The sequence below is a fragment of the Seriola aureovittata genome, chromosome 12, assembly GCF_021018895.1.
Source record: "Seriola aureovittata isolate HTS-2021-v1 ecotype China chromosome 12, ASM2101889v1, whole genome shotgun sequence".
Lineage (NCBI taxonomy): Eukaryota > Metazoa > Chordata > Actinopteri > Carangiformes > Carangidae > Seriola > Seriola aureovittata.
In genome coordinates, this window is record NC_079375.1 from 3,326,568 (window position 1) to 3,346,982 (window position 20,415).

At 40.7% G+C, this 20,415-nt stretch overlaps 1 protein-coding gene across 3 annotated transcripts in view; it reads right to left on the reverse strand.

Annotated features, from left to right (window-relative positions):
* Positions 1-158: 158 nt before the first annotated feature.
* LOC130178517 (solute carrier organic anion transporter family member 5A1-like) overlaps positions 159-20,415 on the reverse strand; it is a 35,652-nt gene continuing 15,395 nt past the window's right edge. For all 3 annotated transcript variants that reach the window (XM_056390839.1, XM_056390837.1, XM_056390838.1), the window contains 7 exons: positions 19,345-19,562; positions 17,956-18,120; positions 12,804-13,002; positions 9,131-9,290; positions 8,676-8,920; positions 7,716-7,780; positions 159-6,884 (listed from right to left, as the gene is read on the reverse strand). In XM_056390839.1, the coding sequence (XP_056246814.1) occupies positions 6,364-6,884; positions 7,716-7,780; positions 8,676-8,920; positions 9,131-9,290; positions 12,804-13,002; positions 17,956-18,120; positions 19,345-19,562 (1,573 nt within the window). In that variant the 3' untranslated portion in view covers positions 159-6,363. The remainder of the gene's footprint in view (positions 6,885-7,715; positions 7,781-8,675; positions 8,921-9,130; positions 9,291-12,803; positions 13,003-17,955; positions 18,121-19,344; positions 19,563-20,415) is intronic.

Below are 20,415 nucleotides of genomic sequence, written 5' to 3' on the forward strand. Positions count from 1 at the left end.
CGGTTAGAAATTCACTTGTTCAGATTCAAAATATTACGTTAATAGTTTGTTTCCATAAAGAAGAAACCATTTTAAACCACCAGCAACACGTCAACTTTACCATTGCATAAAAACCAAACGTGACATTTGCACACAGAATGAAATCCACAAACCAACAGTTTCTGTAATACTGTTTTATTATTTTTTCACATTTTTATTGACCAAAGTCAAGTATCCAAGGCATTTGTAAACATTGTGTCCACAAATCTACATGTTGCCTCTATTTATTGTGGTCTTTCAGTCAAAAACACTGTCCTTTTGAAATAAATACAATAGTAATAATAAAAAAAAAGAAAAAAAAGAGGATAGTAAACCAACCTACATCTGTCTGAAGGAGCTCATACAGATTCAGTCTTTGTGTGTAATCACAGTCTGGAAATGATGCCACATTACTACATGAAACGACAACATGGAGGTAAACTGCCTCCTTCTCTCCAAAAGAGGATGTGAGACGAGCAGAGGAGGATAAACGGTAGTGATGCGGTAAAATCCTGGAGCTGGTGTCGGCACGGAAACCAACAGAAACGTCAGAGAAAGTCAACAACATGAGGACGAAACGCTGAGACCACCTGCATCTTATACCTGCTGCTGCCTGCCGCACCAAACACTCACTGAAACAGCAGATGTGGATTAATCCACCACTGGAAGTAGTCCCCAACAAATGCAGTTTTTACTCGCTTGTTAAAAACTTGTGTCCAGTTGTTTTAGGACATAAATTTGCCTTTTTTTTTTTTTTTTTTTTAAGTGAAACTATATATTTTTGAACTGTTTTTAAAGATTTACATCTGCAGGAGAATGTTTGGAGCCAGACAGAGGAGAGAAGTCAGAGACAAACTACAAACTGTTTCTTTTGGACTGGGATTTGTTGAAGAAAGAAAAAGAAAAATATAGAACAACACTATTAATACTGTTATTTTTAGTAAACTACGCCCAAGAGAAAACTGTATTTTCACTAAATCAAATTTAAGAAAAAGTGAACTCATCAAAAGTGTTACAGCAGCTGTTGTTTTTAAAGGAAAAACAAGTATAACCCTGATCTACATTTTTAAGATTTACAAAGAAGGGATGGGAAAGACGGCCTCAACGTTTCATCCTCATTGTTTCTGGGTTGACACGGCAACACCGGCTCAACAGTTTACGCATCACGTAAACAAACGGAAACAGCAGTTTTGAAAATGTGAAGTGTAGGCACAGAGAAACAGAACGCACAGTAGGTGGATGAGTTATTTATCTCGGTGCTTCACTAACACAACACGGACCGACACAGTTAGGAGTTAGTTGTGATTTGTATGTTGTTGTTGTTCTGGCTTTACATGAAAATGGAATGTCGTTTAATGTGTCTACTCTAAGTCTACTGTCTCTACTGTGTTGAGTACTGAAACCATGCGTCAAGTTTTCTTCTTCGCTGCTATTTGTTCAGGCGTACGATGATCCCCGACTACACCCCCCCGAACCCCCACCCCACCCCACCCCGTCATTGTTTATTGAAAAGTAGTTTCTTTGTGTCCCTCAGACTTTTCTTCACTGCTGTGTATCATTATTGTCCAACCCCTCCCCGATCTTAAAAGTTTATCTAGATACTGCAAAAAAAAAAAAAAAAAAAAAAAAAAAAGAAAATCATCTTTTTGCACAAAACGTGAGCTCTAATATACATCTGTGCACCAAAATTTAGATTTTTATTTATCATTTTATGACTGGAGCCTTGAAAGTCATCAAAAAGAAAGAAAAAAAGGAAAAGAAATCAGCTCCAGTTTGTGTCTCTCATGTTATCGTTGTTTTTACATTTCCAAAGAGATGTGAGCCACAGTTAACCTCTAAATTATGATTGAAAAACCTCAACGCTGTTCTGAAGACATTTCCAAAATCCTCAAACACTCATTTATCCCACAAATATGAAAAACAATGAACTTGCTGCAACGAGAAAGATTTACTGTATTTTACGATTGTATGTAAAATTAAAAAGCAATAGTACATAAAATTAGGATAGATGTAAATGGACCTTTTGATTTCGAGTCACAGCGGCATGACAAGCAAGGCGTTGTTTTTATTTCCTTTTGTGTACCGACATAAAAACCTCTTTATACTTTTTGAGCGAGTCGGTCAGTATCGCTGAAACTGTCAGATATCAACAATGGCATCAAATGCTTTTAGTTATTCTCTAATATAAAATATCTTCAGAGGAGAAGTTACAATTGTTGACGAAAACTACAAATACTAAACTACTGTCCTTACACCTGCTTATAAATGTGCTATAAACTATTAATTAAATATTTGTATTTTGCTTAGAAATGCAAAATAGGGAAGATTAATTAAGTTTTATCATATTTTTGTTTGGTTGCAGCAAATTAAACAGGTTAAAAACTACTTTAAATTGAGAAAAAAAAAAAAGGATTTTGGAAATGTTTAAGTGTTGATCTACTGGACCTGAATGATTACTTTATTACCCAGTTTTCACTGGTTCAGCTTCTCTACATGTGAAGAAAACTGCTCTCAAATGTAAAAATACTGATTACATGAGACACACACCTCACTATCCACACTTGATTTTTCCTGATAAACAAACTGTTTTGGTTGTTCTCGTGTTTTTGTTTTGCCTTCGTTTCTCTACATGCTGTTCCACATGTGACCAGCAGGTGTCCTCAGAGGACAGCGACTAACCCGACTGCATGTTGCATGTGTATACACTGAACCTCCACAGGCAGCACCACAGACCTGAACACTGTCTTCACTGAGGTCTGAAGATTCAGGATAAACAAGAAAAGAGACAAAAAAAAAACAAAAACAAAAAAAAAAAACAGTGCAACGGGAAATCTGTAACAAATATGATGATTCACATTTCTGTAACACGGACCATCGTGAGCGAGGAGGCTGCTCTTTAGGAAATGAGTGGTAATACTGCTTTAAATGAATACTGTGTTACCCCAACCATTTAAAACGTCACCTCATTTTACAGAGTAATCAAACAGTGGAATCAACTATCGCCATCAAAATTTGGCTCGTGTGATTGAGTGATAATTTGACTGTGAATCATTAGTGAATAATTAATTTACATCCCTGAAATATTTCACTTTGAAAATCATTTGTCTGAATTTATGTGTTCCGTATAATTATTTGAAGAGGAGCAGTTTCAAAAACACAAAAGGATTTCTAAAAATATCAACATGTTGAATATTCAAGACACTAATCTAATAAAATCAAGCAAATTCAACTTTCAAAAAATCTGGTTGCTCAGAATAAATTGGTGACATTCAGAAGCCCCAATTCAACATTCAAAAAAATTCAAACGTGAACATTGGGGCCAGTTAGTCATGTGATCCAACAAAGACAAATTCAACTATTTGACTATAAGAAACCCCAGACACCTCATTTTTTTTCTTTTTTTTTGTGAACCAGAAAAATAAAATCAAACCACGTAAATTCAAACAGATGGTTTTCAAAGTAAAATATTGGTATTTCAATTTCACAATTATTAGTTTCTTATAAAATTCTAATTATTACATTATCATTTCTTTGTTTCCATAGTCCGCTAAATATCAAACTTTCACTATTGTACCAACTAATTTTAGAATAAGATTTAAATGTGGTTGAATTTTAACTACTCAAACATAAAATAAAAAGGAATTTCTCCCTGTTTTCTTTAGGTTCATTATTCCTCTTTGAAATGTCAGACACTCATTGAAAATTGACTAAATTAAAGGATTTTGGTTTTCATATCTAATGTGATGTTTCTCCACTGCTTAAAAAACATCTAAGTAAGTTTTTGTCTGTTATTGAGTCTCAAAGGTGAGATCATTTCAACAAATCAACAATTTTCTTAGTTTTTTTTTTTTTTTTTTACTTCACAAATATAATTTATCGGAAACAGCAACTGACTAAACAATGTCTCCTCCAGGCTCCATTTAGTGACTGTTGTGGAGCTTTTGATCATAGCACATGATCTTCAACAACAGATGCTGCCCAGTTCTCATGGAATTGGTTTTATTTAAATGTCCTTTTTTCTGATCACTTAAGCACAAGTTACTAAATGTATCTTGTGGTGGGATCCTTTAAGAGTTCGGATAAAATAGAACTTTTAACCATGTCGACACCTCTGTGGCAACTGTGCATTCACCTGCTGAGGAAGACCATCTGATATGATGGAAAGCTCCAGGACGCACAACGAAATGAAGTTTGGGGTGAGATTGTTCTGTCAAAAGTTTGTTCATTAGTTTCTAAGACGACTAACAATAACAGACAAAAAATGACTTGATACGACAGAGTTTTTTTATAGTGCAGTTATGACTTTGTGAAACGACTGCAGCAAGAATTTCTTCAACTCCTCGGCCTAAACTGTCAAAACAATGACTTGCCTGGGGGCAATCTAGTTTTAAAAATATAAGTAAACAGACATAAACATAATCAATAACATTTTTGATAATCTATTAAACTCATTTAACAAACAAAAACACTAAACATTTAACACTTTCAGTGTCTCAAATGCAAAGAATTGCTGCTTTTCTCTGAACAAAAAATGCATTTGAAGGTGTCACCTCAGGCTCAGGGAAATTGTGACGGGCATTTTTCACTGTTTTTGACTTAAAAAAAATGTTTTTTTTTTTTGTTTTTTTAATCAAACAATTAACTGTTTAATTTTAAAGCATAATCAGTAGATTTATAGATTTAAAAAAAAACAATCATTAGCTGCAGTGATCAGTAGCCTTTCCCTGTGATTTTAATAAACTTGAAAACTGTTGCCTTCTTTTTACTTTCCACACTTTGTCTGGCCTGGCATGTGGTGAAGAAAACGGCACATCTTATTCTTTCAGGCAAGAAGGTCATTACCCATAAATCATTGGTAGTACATCTGGACGCGGGACCAGAAACTAACTTTCTATCCAGGATTCTTCTCAAAACTCACCAGCAGCTTTCATTTGTGGAGAACAGACGACTACACTATGACCTCTACATGACGGTCGACTACTTGTCGTCCTACATGTTTAGTACAGATGTTGGTGTTGCTGTTGGTACATGATTGGCTGTATCTTTCATTCAAATACAGGCAGTGCGCTTTCCAAGTCCAACCTCAAAAAGACTTCTCCAAGCATGGTTTTTTTTTTTTTTCTTCCAGCCGTGTGGAGGATCCCAGCGACGCGTCCAGCCAGGAATGTGGTCAGGAGGAAAATGCCGATCCTGTTCTTTTCAGGTTAAACCACTTATCAGGGTGCCAGTCAGGAGGGCGGGTGAGGGAACAGCTCGGATATATGGATGCATTGTATGTAGCTGGCAAAAGCCAAACAATCCGACTTCCAGCAGTAATACTACGTGTCATTGTGTCAGGGGAGCAACAAAAGGCCTTGCATCGGACAGGAATGCATTCTGTGCATGCCAAGCTGCTTAGCCCAGTGACCTGTTGTCCACTTGGGTTCTTTTCAAATGTTTTAACTCTTAAAAAAAAAGACAAAAAAAAAACCAAAAAAAAAACCAAATATAACAAAAAATGGACGCTAAACATTGTTTTTTTTTTTTTTTTACATAGCACCATGCCATCGGTTTCCAGTTCTTAACACTTGCAGTGTATCACATTTCCATAGGGGTTTTTTTTTTTTTTTTTTTTTTCTGATATGCGGTGTCCGGAGAAAAAAATTGAATGACATGAGGGGGCAGAAATAAAAAACACAAATGAAGAAGAAGCATACAGACGAGAAGTGAAAGGGGGGAAGCGGGAGGACCGGTGAAGCTGAGGTATCTGTTCAGATCAGTCTCGTTCCTACAGGGTGACCACAGTCTGAGAGACGTCCAGTGTGGGTGTGTTTGTACATGTAATATACATGTGAGGACCGTGGTGACAGAAGGCACGTATTGCCGAGGGTGTGTGTGTGTGTGTGTGTGTGTGTGTGTGTGTGTGTGTGTGTGTGTGAGAGTGGGTGGGGGGAGGGAGTTGGGGTTTATGAGCGATGAACTCTCCACTGTCCCGAGCGAGGGAAGCAAAGCCTTTGTCCGCTTGCTGCAGTGGCTGGTGGGTAACAAAGAAAACACCTGGCCCGCTTTCAACATTTTCACCAACCAAGCAGATTTCTGGTGTCAGAGAAGGGTCTCCAGGTCCGGGCGGTCCCCACATGAGTTCGACTTTTCATCACCCCACCTGTCATCTGGAGGTTGAGAATAAATCCGGACTCTCCAGTTAATGGTTTTGGTGGTGCAGGCAAAATTGAGAAGCTGTTCTGAGCGTTTTACTAGCCATAAGAGTTTTGAGATGACAGCAGGACCTCCACCTGACGACTGGCTAGATTTCAGAATAAAAGAGATGTCAGTGAGACCTGCCTCATCGCCCGCCGTGTCTAAAACTCAGACTCGCACCGAAACATGTTCCAGCGACTGGGCCGGCGCGGGGGCGGTTGTCGCTGCGGGTGATGGCACACCTGGAGGGGTTGGAGTTATTGCTTTTAGCTCGTTGCCAGGGCAACTCTGGGTGCTGACGCCACGGTTGAGGGCGCCGGCGCGTGGCGGAGCGTTAGCAGGCAGTGTGTTGGGGTCGCTTCGTGGGATGTTGACGGGGCAGGAGCGGGTGCGGGCGTGGCCCTTGTGGCCACCCGGGTGGCAGACGAGGCTGCCCACGGTGTCGACGGGCGACAGGTGGCGCTTGAGCCAGCGCTCCACCCGCTCCTCCTTGTACTTGATGGAGTACCAGGTGAGGAAGATGAAGAGGAAGCCGAGGAACTTGAGGCTGGCTGCGAGGCCGAAGTAGACAAAGCGCAAGGAGGTGACGTCGTACTCCCAGCAGGAGCCGTGGACGCCGCAGTCCTGCTGCCACAACATGCAGGTGGTGTCGATGACGGCGCCAAAGTAAATGGGTGTCGGGATGTAGGCTGAGTGGAGAAAAGAGGGAAAAGACAGAGAGAGAAGAGAGGAAGAGAGAAAACATGACAGAGGAAGAAAGAGAGAAACAACAAAAAAGTGAATAAAAAGGAGAAAGTGGAAAGAAATAGAGTGAGGAAAGACAAGAGGGAGGGGAAGGAAATAAGAGAGGATTAAGTAAAGGGGAAAATAAAAAAGAACAGTGGAGAAAAAGAGTGAAAAAAAGAAGGACAGTGAGAGAAACAGGAAAATTAAAATTCCGACAGAATTTGACCAAACTGAGGAAATCTAAATCATCTCCGTGAGAAAAGACTCCAGTGACTCAGCATTGCACATCAATAAAGTTGTTGGAAAATAAGGATCAACACTGCAGAAATAAGCTCAAATGCTGGATCCAATTCCCATAATGCAAAACTCCAGCATCTTTCAAAACCACGTCTTTCAAACGCTCCACAGCAAGTCTGTAACCCGTCTTGACAGCAGCTTTCTGGAAGTCCCCTAAATATCGAACCCAATTGATCTCCTCACTCCTGATTCGAGAGAACAGTGATGTTGAGGCATTAAAAAGACAAAATCTCATTTCCTAACGCTCAATCAGCCCATCGGTCAGCAGTTACAGGACGTGTGGTGCATTTATTTACAGCCAGTGCGTTTAGCTGACGCTCGTCTTCCTCTGGTACGCCTATGCTGATACAGGTTTTTAAAAAGATTGACACCGATCTTCTCAGCTATTCTCCCTTTTAATCAAGACTTTTTTTTCTCCATGTCAAACAGAACCCAGTGAAAATATCGGACACTGAAATCCTCTGTCACCATTTTTGTCCTGAGGTGATTCTACTCACCGAGAGTCCTGAGGAGAACAAACTGCATTCCCAGAGCGAACGGTCTCTCCTGCTCCGCTACAGACCTGCAGAACAAGACAACCAAACAGAGGATCTGTTACTGGCTGTTTCCAACTACAGGGACAGCCAGATGCACAGGATTTACCAAATAAAAAATAACATGGTTTTGTTATTATGCCAAAGTTGGGGCAAGAGAAGATGTGTGTTATCTCAACCTCCACAGACAGACTATCAACTTGTCTATTTGAGGTTAACATTCAAAGTGAAACAGTTGCAAAGAAACACTTTAAAATTAGTTGTTTGTACATATAATCTGGGTCCTACGTTAATGATAACTCCAGGTTTATTTTTCCAGCTCTGCTAAAGTCAGTGGCTTCATGACAAGACCTCAGGATGTTTGCAGAGATCAAAAATCTAAATTTAAAGCTCTTATTTCCATTCCATCCTCTCATTTTCATTTTTTGGACTTTGGTGAAAAGTGAAAGTAAAGGGCTATAAGCAACACATGGACTATTTTCAGGAAAGTTGTTAAATTCTTCTTAAAATATGAACTTAATCACAAAAATACTCAACACTCAAGACTAAATATTCAGTTTTCAATTGATTTCTTTCTATAAACAGTGTTCGGTTTTCAGCTGAAAACCAGTGAAATATAAAGGGGTAAATGAAGAGGTAAGAATTGTGTTGTGATTTTATGAATATGACTTTTCTGCTAAAGATCAACTCATTTGGACAAAAAATAGAAGTAAAAATGTTTATGTTGAAAATCTGACTTTAAATTCCAATGTTCAGATAAATTAAAATAGTGTTAAGGTTTGTTTTGGGAAATTAAAGATTTTTTATGGAGGACATCCTGCTGAAAAACAATCATAATCAGTCTGTGATTGTTCCTGATGAGAATCCCTCATTTACGGATCCTCTTGAAAAACAGAGAACCAGCTGATCTTTAGACGGTCGTACCTGAGGGTGACGATGATGGCGGAGGGCTGGGCACAGGCAGTGATGAGTGTGACGATGAAGAGGAAGATTAGGAAGGGGATGAGGGTGCTGCAGGTGCGGTCGCACTTCCCTGACACGGCGTAGCCATTCTCGTTCAGATAGGTCTTGACAATGACCAGCTGGAGTTGGTTGCTGCCCTGACCGCTGGACGACGGCGTGATGACCTGCCGACTCTGGACGCAGGCGCAGTCTGAGTAGTTACGGATCTGGAGCACAGAGGGATATGTGTATGGAGTTTTAGAGACTTTGACTTCAATGTGATATTATTCAGGCCATTAATTCACCACTGTAAGCAAGTGAGATAATCATCAAGAAGACTAGCAGCTTCTATCGGCCTCTGCACTTTAAATTTTAGTTGACTTAAGTGACAGTATCCTAAATTTGAATAATGTATGTCATTTATCCCTGGCACTTACCCCGGAGCTATCATTGGCCACACTGCTGCAGCCGGCCAAGCAGGGGTTAAAGTATGTAATGCCATCGGAGCCGCAGACCGGAGCGTACTCGTGGATTTTACAGCCGCAGTTCACATTACAACCTCCTGTCAGGTTCCTCTGGGTCATGGTGAGAGTCGGTCTGCAGAGAGAAAACAGGACGAGAAAATCAGCAGTTTAGATTTTGCATTTCAAAACTCACTTACTTTTATTGTTTGCAAGATCACTAGTGGCAAAGATTAAGTCTTAGTTGGGGATATTTGCTGAATAATCAGACTGTTTATAGTTGAGTGTGGTCATCAATAAAATCTCAGGTCCACCTTCAACTATGAAGCTGAAGCTAAAGATAACAGTTTGTAGAAACCTGATAAAACATTCAGCAGTTTAAAATCAGTTCAATTTCAGATTCTGGGTCAGTTTTGGATGGATTTTCTCCATAACCGGCTGAGGCTTGTGGGTAATGTAGTATTTTGAGCCATCAGCCATGAAAACCTAACCAAACAAACAATGATTTGTCTCACAGAGTTGAAATTGTGAAAATTGCTCAGAAATAAAGCAGAAAACGATAAATACTGTGGTATCTGTGTGATGTGAGTGTAAAGATATGAAATAATTATTAGAAATAAATCAGAATATTTTCTTTACTGTGCAACTCCAACACTACAAAACCTGGAAATCAACTGCACACGACCCCTGCCCTATAACATGCTTTGTTACCAATGATCTACAATGACAGCTCAGGCTGGAAGGAATTTGGCCACTAGTTTTTTTTTTTATGCTGCTGTGAAATGTCTGCATTAAATTTCATGCCAATCTATGGTTGTTTAGATTTTTCAAATACTTCAAAATGCACAAACAGACGACCAAGCATCCAATACCGCCATCACTGGAGCCAAATGACACTCACAGCATGGCTAAAAAAAAACATTAATGAACCGGAGAACAAGCAGCGACTTTAACTGATATTGACTTAGTAAAAGTGCTTAATGGACACTGAAAAATCAGCAAAAAAAAGTAAGGAGGGAGGGAAAACGAGAAGATAGAAGACAAGGGAGAAAGAGAAAATAAGATGATGGATGAAGAAGGACAGAAGGAAAAGGACAATAATGAAGAGAGATGTGCGGAAACAAGATGGAGAAAACAGAAGGAAAGATGAGAGACAAGGAGGAAGTGAGTGACAAAGATGAGAGATGGGGAGGACAATGAAGGTAAAAAAAGAAAGAAAGGCGAGAGGAGGGCATGAAGAAATGAAAAGATAAGGAAGAAGAGAGAGCGATGGACGAGGGATGAGAAAGAGGAAAAACGAGAGATAATGAAATAAAGAGAAAATAACAAAAAAAAGGGAATTTAGAAACAGTACCGAAGATGAAGACAGCATAGCGAGACGGACGGACAGACAGACAGACAGGGTAAAATCAAAAAGACCAGAGGGAGAAGCACAACAGAGAAAAAGAGAGGGCAGTCAGCCAAGGGTCCTCTCCTCCAAGCTGTCCTTGGACATTTTCCATCGTTGCCATGTAATCGCTCTCAGGGACTCTCCGTCCAAAAGAAAACGCCTCCATTTACTGGCTCGCTGTCTGTTATCCTGCACTGATCTGAACACTCGCTTCCTCCCTGACGTCGGCCACAGATGGGTCGATAAAAACTACCACTGACTTTGTCAGTGCCGGGAAATGATTTAATACGACAAAGGCCAAGCTGCAGCCATGAAACGGCTGTCTCTGATTTAAACAAAAATCTTCCAAAAACCCTGTTTGGGATTACGAGTAGATCTGAGAATACAGACCCCAAAGGACGTGTTTCAAAAATGGCTAAAGCAGGAAAATCTTTAGACGTCATAAATATGTGCCCAAAAAAAAGATCAACAATAACAGATTGGTACAAGTGTATGTGCAAGCAACAAAATTTGAGATCTTCTTTTATTTGTATTAGCCCTGACAAGACCCAGTGCAACGTGGCGTCTGGCTGTCACCTAGAATCAGTAGACTGTAGTGGATGATAATGGTCAACCATGTTGAAAGCTGCTTCTAAATATTAATGCCAAGTCAGTGATTCTGTTATTGTACTTATTTGCCTTTTTGTTTGCTTTACAGTTGCTTTTTTTTTTTTAGAAAGCTAGCCAAGTTATGTTAGAGGATAAGGCTGGCATTTTTCTATATTTTTGTTATTGTCAGTGAAAGAGGAAAACAAAACCAACAATGTGTAAAATCCATTAACCCTTTCTGTGGCTCTCAGCTCAAAGCCCACTGGTTCCTACTGAAGACAAAAATGTTTAAAAAAAAAACAGCTCATTAAATAAAGTGTCTTTGTTTTCTTTTTAGTAAGTAAATGTTACTTAAACTGCATTCATTGGGGACTATTTTCACTGGTGGATTAATCCACATTTGATGCTCTAAGGATTACAGACAGCAGGAGGAAGGTGTATGTGAGACAGGCTCAAAAGTCTTGCAGCATATCCAACTGGTATGGGACCACCGGGGTCACCGACAGCCATAGACTGTAAATAAAGATGGTTGTAGCCTCTGTGATGTCACCCACAGGGTTCTGAACAGCGATTTAGAAGCTCAGAGTGACCTGCCCACTGTCGCCATCTTGGCAGTACCTGATTCCGCCTAACTCCTGGCTAATCCAAAAATGGGCAAAGAGGAGGGGCGCATGTGGAGCTGAGACTTCGGTGCATGGTGGTTTGTGGCAAGGATACGCTCACCAACCTGTCACTCAAAATGGCCACGCCCTCAGTTACACATAACTTTAAGCCTTAATAAAATGTAAACAGGTGAGTTATACAGTTGTCATGAAGAAGGAAATTAGCTCTAGAGACTTAAACCGCTTCTTGTACCAGGCTGTAAACATTTCTGCTGTAAAGTTGGACATTTTAACATGGGAGTCTATGGGGATTGACTCACTGTTGGAGCCAGATTCTAGTGGTCATTAGAGGAACTGCACTTCAGTGTCGGCTTCATTTTTCAGCCCCAGACCTTGCTGCATGCCAACAACACATCAGAGAGATTATAGATCTCATCTGGCCTGGGAACGCCTCAGGATCCCCCAGGAGAGGCTGGAAAACGTTGCTGGGGAGAGGCATCTGGGCCACCTTGCTTGATGACCCCACCCTGGATTAGTGGCAGAAAATGGATGGATGGATGGACTAACAACACACATGAGAACCCAGACACCCAGCTGTATCCAGGATATTAATGAGTTGGGGCAGATGTCCCGTTTGTTTTGGGGTTTTAGAGAGGACAGGTTACAGCACTCACAAAGAATAAGACAAAGGAGAAACAGATATGTGGTGAGATGACAATGGTCACCAAAGCTATTTCTCTGACCTCTGTTTTTTTTCTCTTTGAGCGTTTTTTTAAACTCCTCCTTTACTGTCCATCTGTTTCTCTCTTTCTTGTGTCTGTTTTTTCTTCTTTCTTTCCCTTCTCTCCTTTATCCTCTGAGTGTGATTGGTTGCCTCGCTCTGTCCCGCACAATAAAAATCACACACCGACACCCTGTGTAAATTTTCAATTCAGATAAGACACTGAACAGTGCATCCTCAAGGCTGCCGTGTAGCAGTTCTTCCTCGTCAGCAGTGATGCATGACAACCCACCATTTCCCTGAAGTGAACCCTCCCAGTTTCTACCCCTCCCCCTCATGGCTCCTCACCCGGTGGTGTAGGGGATGTTGATTCCTCCGAGGTTGATGCTCTCACAGCCCACGATGAACAGTGTGGAGAAGCAGAGCAGTGAGACTCCGCTGCAGATCATGGCCAGCTTGGCCGACTCGCGAGCTCCCAGCTTCAGCTTCTTGATGATGTAGCCGCCCAGGACGATGCCGACGCCGGCACTGGGTACGATAATTACGCCTGGAGGGAGGACAAAGGCTTATTATTAAGAATTCAGAGAACTCGCTAATCCATAGAATGCTTTCATTTATATCAAATCATCTTACACTGAGGGCAGCTAGCTAGTTCTCCAACCTAGTTAAATAGTTTTACAGTATGTCCCTCTCAAAACTCCACTGATTATTATCTTCTATATTAATGTCACAGACAACGTTAGAGACAAGCTGGTGAAGACAGTCAAACATCTAGCAGCTACACAGCCAGACACTTTTCTCAGGAGTTGTTGGAGACCAAACCATAGCCAAAAGGAGGGTGAATATGGGATATTACATTCACCAGGTGGATACACACTCCACTCCAAATCAAAGATATGTCTTTTGAGTGTGAAAATATGCAGGTGATGCTAACATAAAATCCATTAACTGAACTTTAAAAGACAAAATGTGTTTCCTTCAATAGCTATGACACTAGTCTATTGTGTATTCTGTATCTTATCCTTAAAACCTATTTGTGAGATATTCAAATCCGTGGCAAATCCCGCACACTGTCTGACTAGCAGCAAACAATCTAATAGCGACATTCCTCCAAGGGATGTGGTCTGGCATTGCCATCCCTGCACACAAGGTCTGTTGTTCTCTGATGGTGGAACAAGCTACCGAACGCTATCAGAGCAGGAGCGTCCCTGTCTATCTTCAAGAATTTCTTGAAGACCAATTTCTTCCGAGAGCAACATCCTTTCCTAACGCCTCTAACACCAAAACATGCCTGATTAACACTTACAATGCTCTTTCAGTTCACTTCTTTACCTGATCTTTATCTGAAAGCTTCTGCTAAATGAGTAAATGTAAATGTAAACGTAATATTCTAGATGTTATGACATTGCATAGGTCAGTTTGACTAGTTTGGTGTGTTTGGAATACATAATGGGAGAAATATCACACACAAAGGGATGTAATGAGGTGCTGATCACTGGTTAACAGACTTATGAGCAGGAAAAGATGGTCCCACGCTCTGGCTCCATATGTACGGATGATGCTTTGGCCCTCAGGTCTTCTCCAAGAAAGATCTTAAACTTGGAATACATACCATTTGAAATTCTGCTAGAATTTCCAAATTTCTTCCTTCTTGCATTTGCGTGTAAGGACAATAAAAGTTAAAGTTGGAGAAAACACTTAACTAAGCTAATCTGCTTCATCGGGGTAAGTGTGATTTGACATCATTAGACATCATGTCATGTCATTAGAATTTGACTCAAGTACTGTCCAAATGAGCTCTGTCCATTTAAAACCAGCAAGAAGGGCACAGACATACAGGAAGACAGAAGTCTCTCAAGTGAAAGAAGCAAAACTGTTAAATTTGTCAATTTGTGTGTTCATGTGGTGAGGACCCCAACGATCATAGTTACAAGCTGATTGAGAAACTGAGGTTTTTAGGGCCTTTAAGAGCTCTTAGAATTTACCTGGTGTTTAACTGCAAGGGACTAAACAGCTACATATATATATTTGTAATATATATAGTAAGAGAGGCAAGTTATTTGTTATTCTTTCAACGAGTTTATTCAACCTCTACTTGTAAAAGTTGAATCAGCTATAAATTGAGTAATTGCGGTCTTTGCAGCTTTCAATCTGTCTTCGATGACAAGACAAATCCTAAAGAAAATGCAGCAATCACAACAACAGCCGCCTCCGGGTAGCCGTGCATTACCATGACAGCACACTTTTTCAGTGTGGGTGGCCCCCGAAGGGAGCGAAGCCTCTAACCCAGGCAGAGTCGGTGCCTTTTCAGTAGGTCTTAGATAATGTTGTGCAGCTTTCTGTTTTCGTCCATTATCAATCTGGTGTGGAGTTCACTGACGTTACTAATACACTGCCAAGTAAGACAATTTCCCTCTGTGCAAATCCTTGCCTGAGCTTGAGAATTCTGTCTCTGTAAGAAAAGATGAAGCCAATGGAACAGCTTTTGTAGTTCAGGGAAATTTGGCCTAAAATAAATTTAGGAAGTCCTTGGCTAAATGGGCAGCAACAAATCTGTCTTTCCAGGAAAAGCCTGTCCGGGCAAAACAGATGAAAATCTGAAGAGACAGATGCACCGTCAGACCTCTCATCTCCCTTTCATTAACTGAAAATTATGCAGAAACACTGAGCATGGCCTCCTGGTATTGGTACATAATCCAGGACAAATTCTAAACAATGGGACGAGACTCGAAACAAAGCTGGGACACAGAAGGATTTATCTGCAGAGGGAATAGAACCACAAACCCTGGCACAGGTGGGTGGGTGCTAATGCTTTGCTCTACCCACTCAGCCACCAAATCACAGTCACACTCCACAGAGACAATCCATGAGCAGGTTCCCAAAGGAATGATTTGATTTCACTCACAAGAGGTTGGCATAGTATGAAAATATGTGCGAGTGGCAGTTTTAATCAGAGGCTCCACCAGCCCACTCCACCTACAGATGAGACAGTTATGTAACTGTAAACACACGAAAACATTTCTGATAACAAAAGTCCTCCAAGATGAAATTTGTTTGGACAACAATATAAAAACAATAGAAATGGAAGTTTCAGCATTATAACATTTTTAAAATCCAGCTACCAAATACAGAACTTTTTGTGTTGAAAGTTCAGATGACTCACAGCACCTCCACATGTGACTAATGCCGTGCTGCACTTTTGACACCAGCAATCAAAATCTTTTTTTTTTTTATCAAAGGCCTTATTTTGTAATTAGACTCTTGAAAAATTAATTCTGAGGACAAACAGCCAAAAACGAGAAACAAAAAGAAGCTTTTGCTTGCCGTCTAAAGTCTGGATGACAGCGTCTTTTTCAAATGGAAGCTATAAGCTCTAGTTGAAAATGTTATGTCATGGATGATATTACCAACTGCAAATGTGTCCACCAACAGAGAAAAGTAAACTTCCTAATGTGGAAATGCTTTTCGCTATCAGCAGCTGCAGTATACCAAAATAAACCACCATCACCAGAAAATGTCATCAGGTCAGAGCAGAGCGCCACAGTCCTCTCAGCTTATCAGGCTCTGAGCGGCTCTGTCGCCTTAAGATATGCTCCTGAAGGACTGAAGGTTTCTGTGACACGATGCTGCACTCCTCTGAGGTGGGGCCGTTTAACATCTGTGACACACAGATGAGCTCGACTGTGTCAACAAAGATGTTACCTATTCTTTAATGAGGCTCTGTAAGGCTGTCATACACCTCTGGTGTCTCTAATGTAAAAACAACAGGTCTCAGATGTCTGAGACGATGATCATTTTACAAATATGAATATGTTCCTGGTTGTTCACAGATTAATAATTCTCTCCAGACGCCTCTTTTTAAATGGTGATGTATAGCATTGCGCTGCCGTAGTGTTCTTGACCATTTAAGAAGAATACCATATTCAGCTCTACCAACAAAATCATGGGTGGTGTCTGAAGAGAGGTCGTGTTGTGATCCAAATCAAAAGGTTAATCCTCTGTACGGTGGCCATCTTGGGACATACTCTGCGTTTTCATGTGTGTTAGTGTGGATGGAGATCGTAGTACGTGTGGACGTAGCCTCAGTGTGTCAGGCTTAAGCTGCCAATCTGTCTGAACTGTTTGTCATATGCTGACCAGCAATGGCAAAACCCAGCAACTACACACACCTTCACTACTTCTACTTGTCTATACCGCACTCTGCCTTTGTAGGGCAGTACGGTCAGATAGTTTTAGAAGTCCCCTCCCCCCACACACACACACACACCTTTTCACGGTTGGATTGGGAGTGCAACGTAGTAAAGGCCTTCCAGGGGAAACTGTCTGAAAATGTGTGTTATCCCCATATTTAAATTATAAATGTGCGGATAACGTAAAATAACATTGTCATGTTCCACTGCTAGTCAAGTTTACCTTTCTGTTTGGACTGAGGACACACACAACTGCAAGGAGCGATGTCATCACATGCATACAGCACACACACACAGACGCAGTGGAGAGAGAGTGAGCTGCTAGCCGGCGTGCGAACTGCTAAAACGGATCTGTCTTGTCAGATCTCCGGGTTGGAGCTCCTGTCAGTGTCGGAGCTTCCATGTGAGACGCTTCGATCAGTGATTGTGTATTTTTTTTTAATTATTTCGGGGCTAACAGCACCATGCTGGTGACAGATCTGTGTCTGTCTACAGAAGACATTCACCCAAGTGTTGTATTTACATCACTGCCTATCGGATCTGTAGCCGATAAATACCTGCGTGTACTGCAACGTCATTTGACCTGGGTGTAAATGGCAATTGTTCCCTTTTCCATTGCTGAGACAAGCTAGATGTTAGAGAGTCTTAGTGCGTTTTTTGATCGGTGGAAAAGGGGCTAAAGAGTTCTATATGTAAAATTTAGCAAGCTACATGCATTGAATTGCCAGTAATATATTAGCCTATATGCCTGTTTAAGCATCCATGTGTTTCAGCACGTAATTGTGAGTGTATGTAGAGCGTTTTAGTGTGTGTGTGTGTGTGTGTGTGTGTTTCCAAATGTGTGTGTAATGCACTCAGTGCTCTAGCTCAGTGTCCCAGGTGCCCCCTTCATTTGAAGACCAGCAGTGTCTTCATTATTAATGTGTGTTGGCTCGCAGTGATGGGCAGACAGCCTCTCCTGCTCTGCTCTCAGATAAAACTGGCAGAGCAACGCTGAACAGACAGAAATTAAAGTCCTGGGTGTTGTGTGGATACTCTGGTCTGTCTGCATCCTGTCTGTGCTGCTGTAGAAATATTACATGGGAGCTCAGAAGAGAAGGCAGAGGAGGGGAGAAGGTATGGTTTCATGAGAAACAAATCCTGCTTTTGATTTAATGAGGGCCGTAAATGTAGGACTCATGATTGGTGGAGACATCCAGACATCAGAATAAAGACATCAGATTGGATCAGACATTTGATCAAATCATGAGCTTACTTGGCAAAATGTGTTTTTGCTGCTTTAAAAGAAAGTGTTGTGTAATTCATCTCACCGGTGTAGATGCTGGCATTGGAAGCCGGGATGCCAAACTGAGACTCAATGAATTTGGGGATGAAGGTGATGAAAGCGGTGACGATGGCGCTTTCTGCCGTGTAGGACAGGCTAACGAACAAGAAGGTCACATTGCTGAGGATCCTCACTGCTGCTTTGGGCAGGTCTGAAAGAAAGGAAAGATGGGGGGTGGACAAAGGTGTGGTTGAATTTTTGTTTGTTGTAAAGAATTTATCAGTTCTTAACAGTTCCCTCTGTCCTGGCTTGATGTCCTGATTAATCGAACGGTGCAAGGTCACCTTGTAAAGTACTTGAAGGAGCTATTTTTAAGTTCTGCTATTGCTACATAGCCAACGTTAGCATTTTCAACCGTTTACTTACATGTCCAAGTGTTTCAGTCATTGTTGCATCTACAATACAAGAGGTTATAATACATCCTCTAAGCAGCGCTGCTTCTTCAGGGCGGACTGAACGCTACAGTGACATGGTATCGGAAACTGGCGAGACGGGCCGACTGGAACGGGGATAGCTGGTTAGCATGCTATCTTCATGAGAGGAAAAGAAGTGATAGAAATAGATCCACCTCTGTAGACAATTGGTGAGTAAAGGAAAGATGTTTGATGCTGAACCCACAATGTTTCTTCTAGACTGGTAAGTAAATAGCTGTTCATGCTAACGTTAGCTATGTAGCAATAGCAAAAACTTGCAAATACTTTACGTAAAACAAAGGAAGGATCAGGCTCTACTTGTTGCCTTTGTATTATCTCCTTTAAATTCTTGCTGCTATTCAGGAGCAAGGGTCCACTGTATTCACTGATAAGTACAGAATGAGCACTCATTACTGTATATTCATTACTGATTACAGATCAATCATTTCATAATTATTAATCATTTGGTCTATAAAATGTTAGAAAACAGTGAAAAATGTCGGACCAACAGTCCAAAAATATTCAGTTACATTTTCAGTTTATTGTAGACAACTAGAAAAAAGAAGCAAATTTTGGCAATTTAAAAAAAAAAAAAAAAAAAGACCCAAAACAATTAATTGCCTATCAAAAATAGCTTGCAATTAATCTTCTGTCAACTGACTAATTAATAAATTAACCAGTTCACATCAGAGAGTTTCTAAACGTTTTGTTCAACATTTACCTATGACCCAAATCAGAAGCATGGTATCACAGCTGAGAGCAGGGCGGGGATGTTGTCAGAACGTGACCGTAAACCGTAATCATAGATGTTGACCAGCTTGACTCGTATTTTAACATCAAACGTGTCTGATCTTTAAGGATAGAACCAACTCACAACTCTGAGAAACACTCCATTTATGTCTGACCTCATCATTAGTGACATCAGCAGCCTTTTCCCGATACGTTGCAGTGTTTGCTGGTACCTTTAATGTCCTTGCCAAAGCCCATGGAGGAGGTGACCGTCTGGTTCTTGTTGTTGGTCTTCTCCTTGAGGACGTCGTCGTCACTAGACAGGTCGTCCAGGCTCAGCTTTTTCCTCCTCTTCTTCTTCTTATGTCGGGGCGGCAGCTTCTTGGGGAAGGTGAACATGGGGAAGATGACCAGCAGCATGGCCACGGCACACAGCAGGAACCCGCTCCACCTGGACGGACGAGAGGGGATTGAAATGAAATATTCAAAATACAGGAAATTAAGTAAGGTTTCATCAAAGTGTCATCAAGAGGTGACCTCAGGTTAGTCCACGCCGTCAAAAAGTCAGTTTGGACTTGGTATTATTTTATCTCTTTGCCTCATTAGTGTGCACATAAATAAATAAATCAATAATAATCACTGGTACACTCATCCATCCTCTTCCCGCTACCATCACCTATAATTCATGTGGGAAGCCTGCAGCTGTTGGCTGGTGATTCACAGGTTATGTTGTCGGTTAGAAGACTGCATCACTGAGATCTGCAAATAGATGACTAACTGCATCTCTCACACACCAACAGATTTACAGATAGATGTAAGATGTGCACAAAAATGTGACCTAAAGAGCACACATGCATCTAATGCGTTCAAAGTGATGCTGCATTTTTGGTAGATTCTTGATTTGTAAAATGTCCCTCCCACAGTATAATTTTAGATGTGGTTGATTCTCTCTCATGCATGGTGAAACCAACTTCAATAATCAGACTTTTAACACAGAAATGAGCAGAAACAAAGCATAATCTGTCTTTAACTAATTTTTGGGGAAGGTAATGTGTCTGTTCATGTTATGAGATGTCAACCACTGGAGCTACATCATTACAGATAGAGTACACAATAGGAAAATGGCACTTTTAATACTGAATAAATGAAAACATTTTAATCTCAAATTAGCTTCAATTAGGCCTTTAATTCCAGCCTCAGTTCTGACCGTAATGTGTCTGTAGCTTCATCAATCAAACAGTGAAAAAAAATCAGTGAACTTTTCAAACTTTACACAATATTTTATTTAGTGATGCATTGAACAG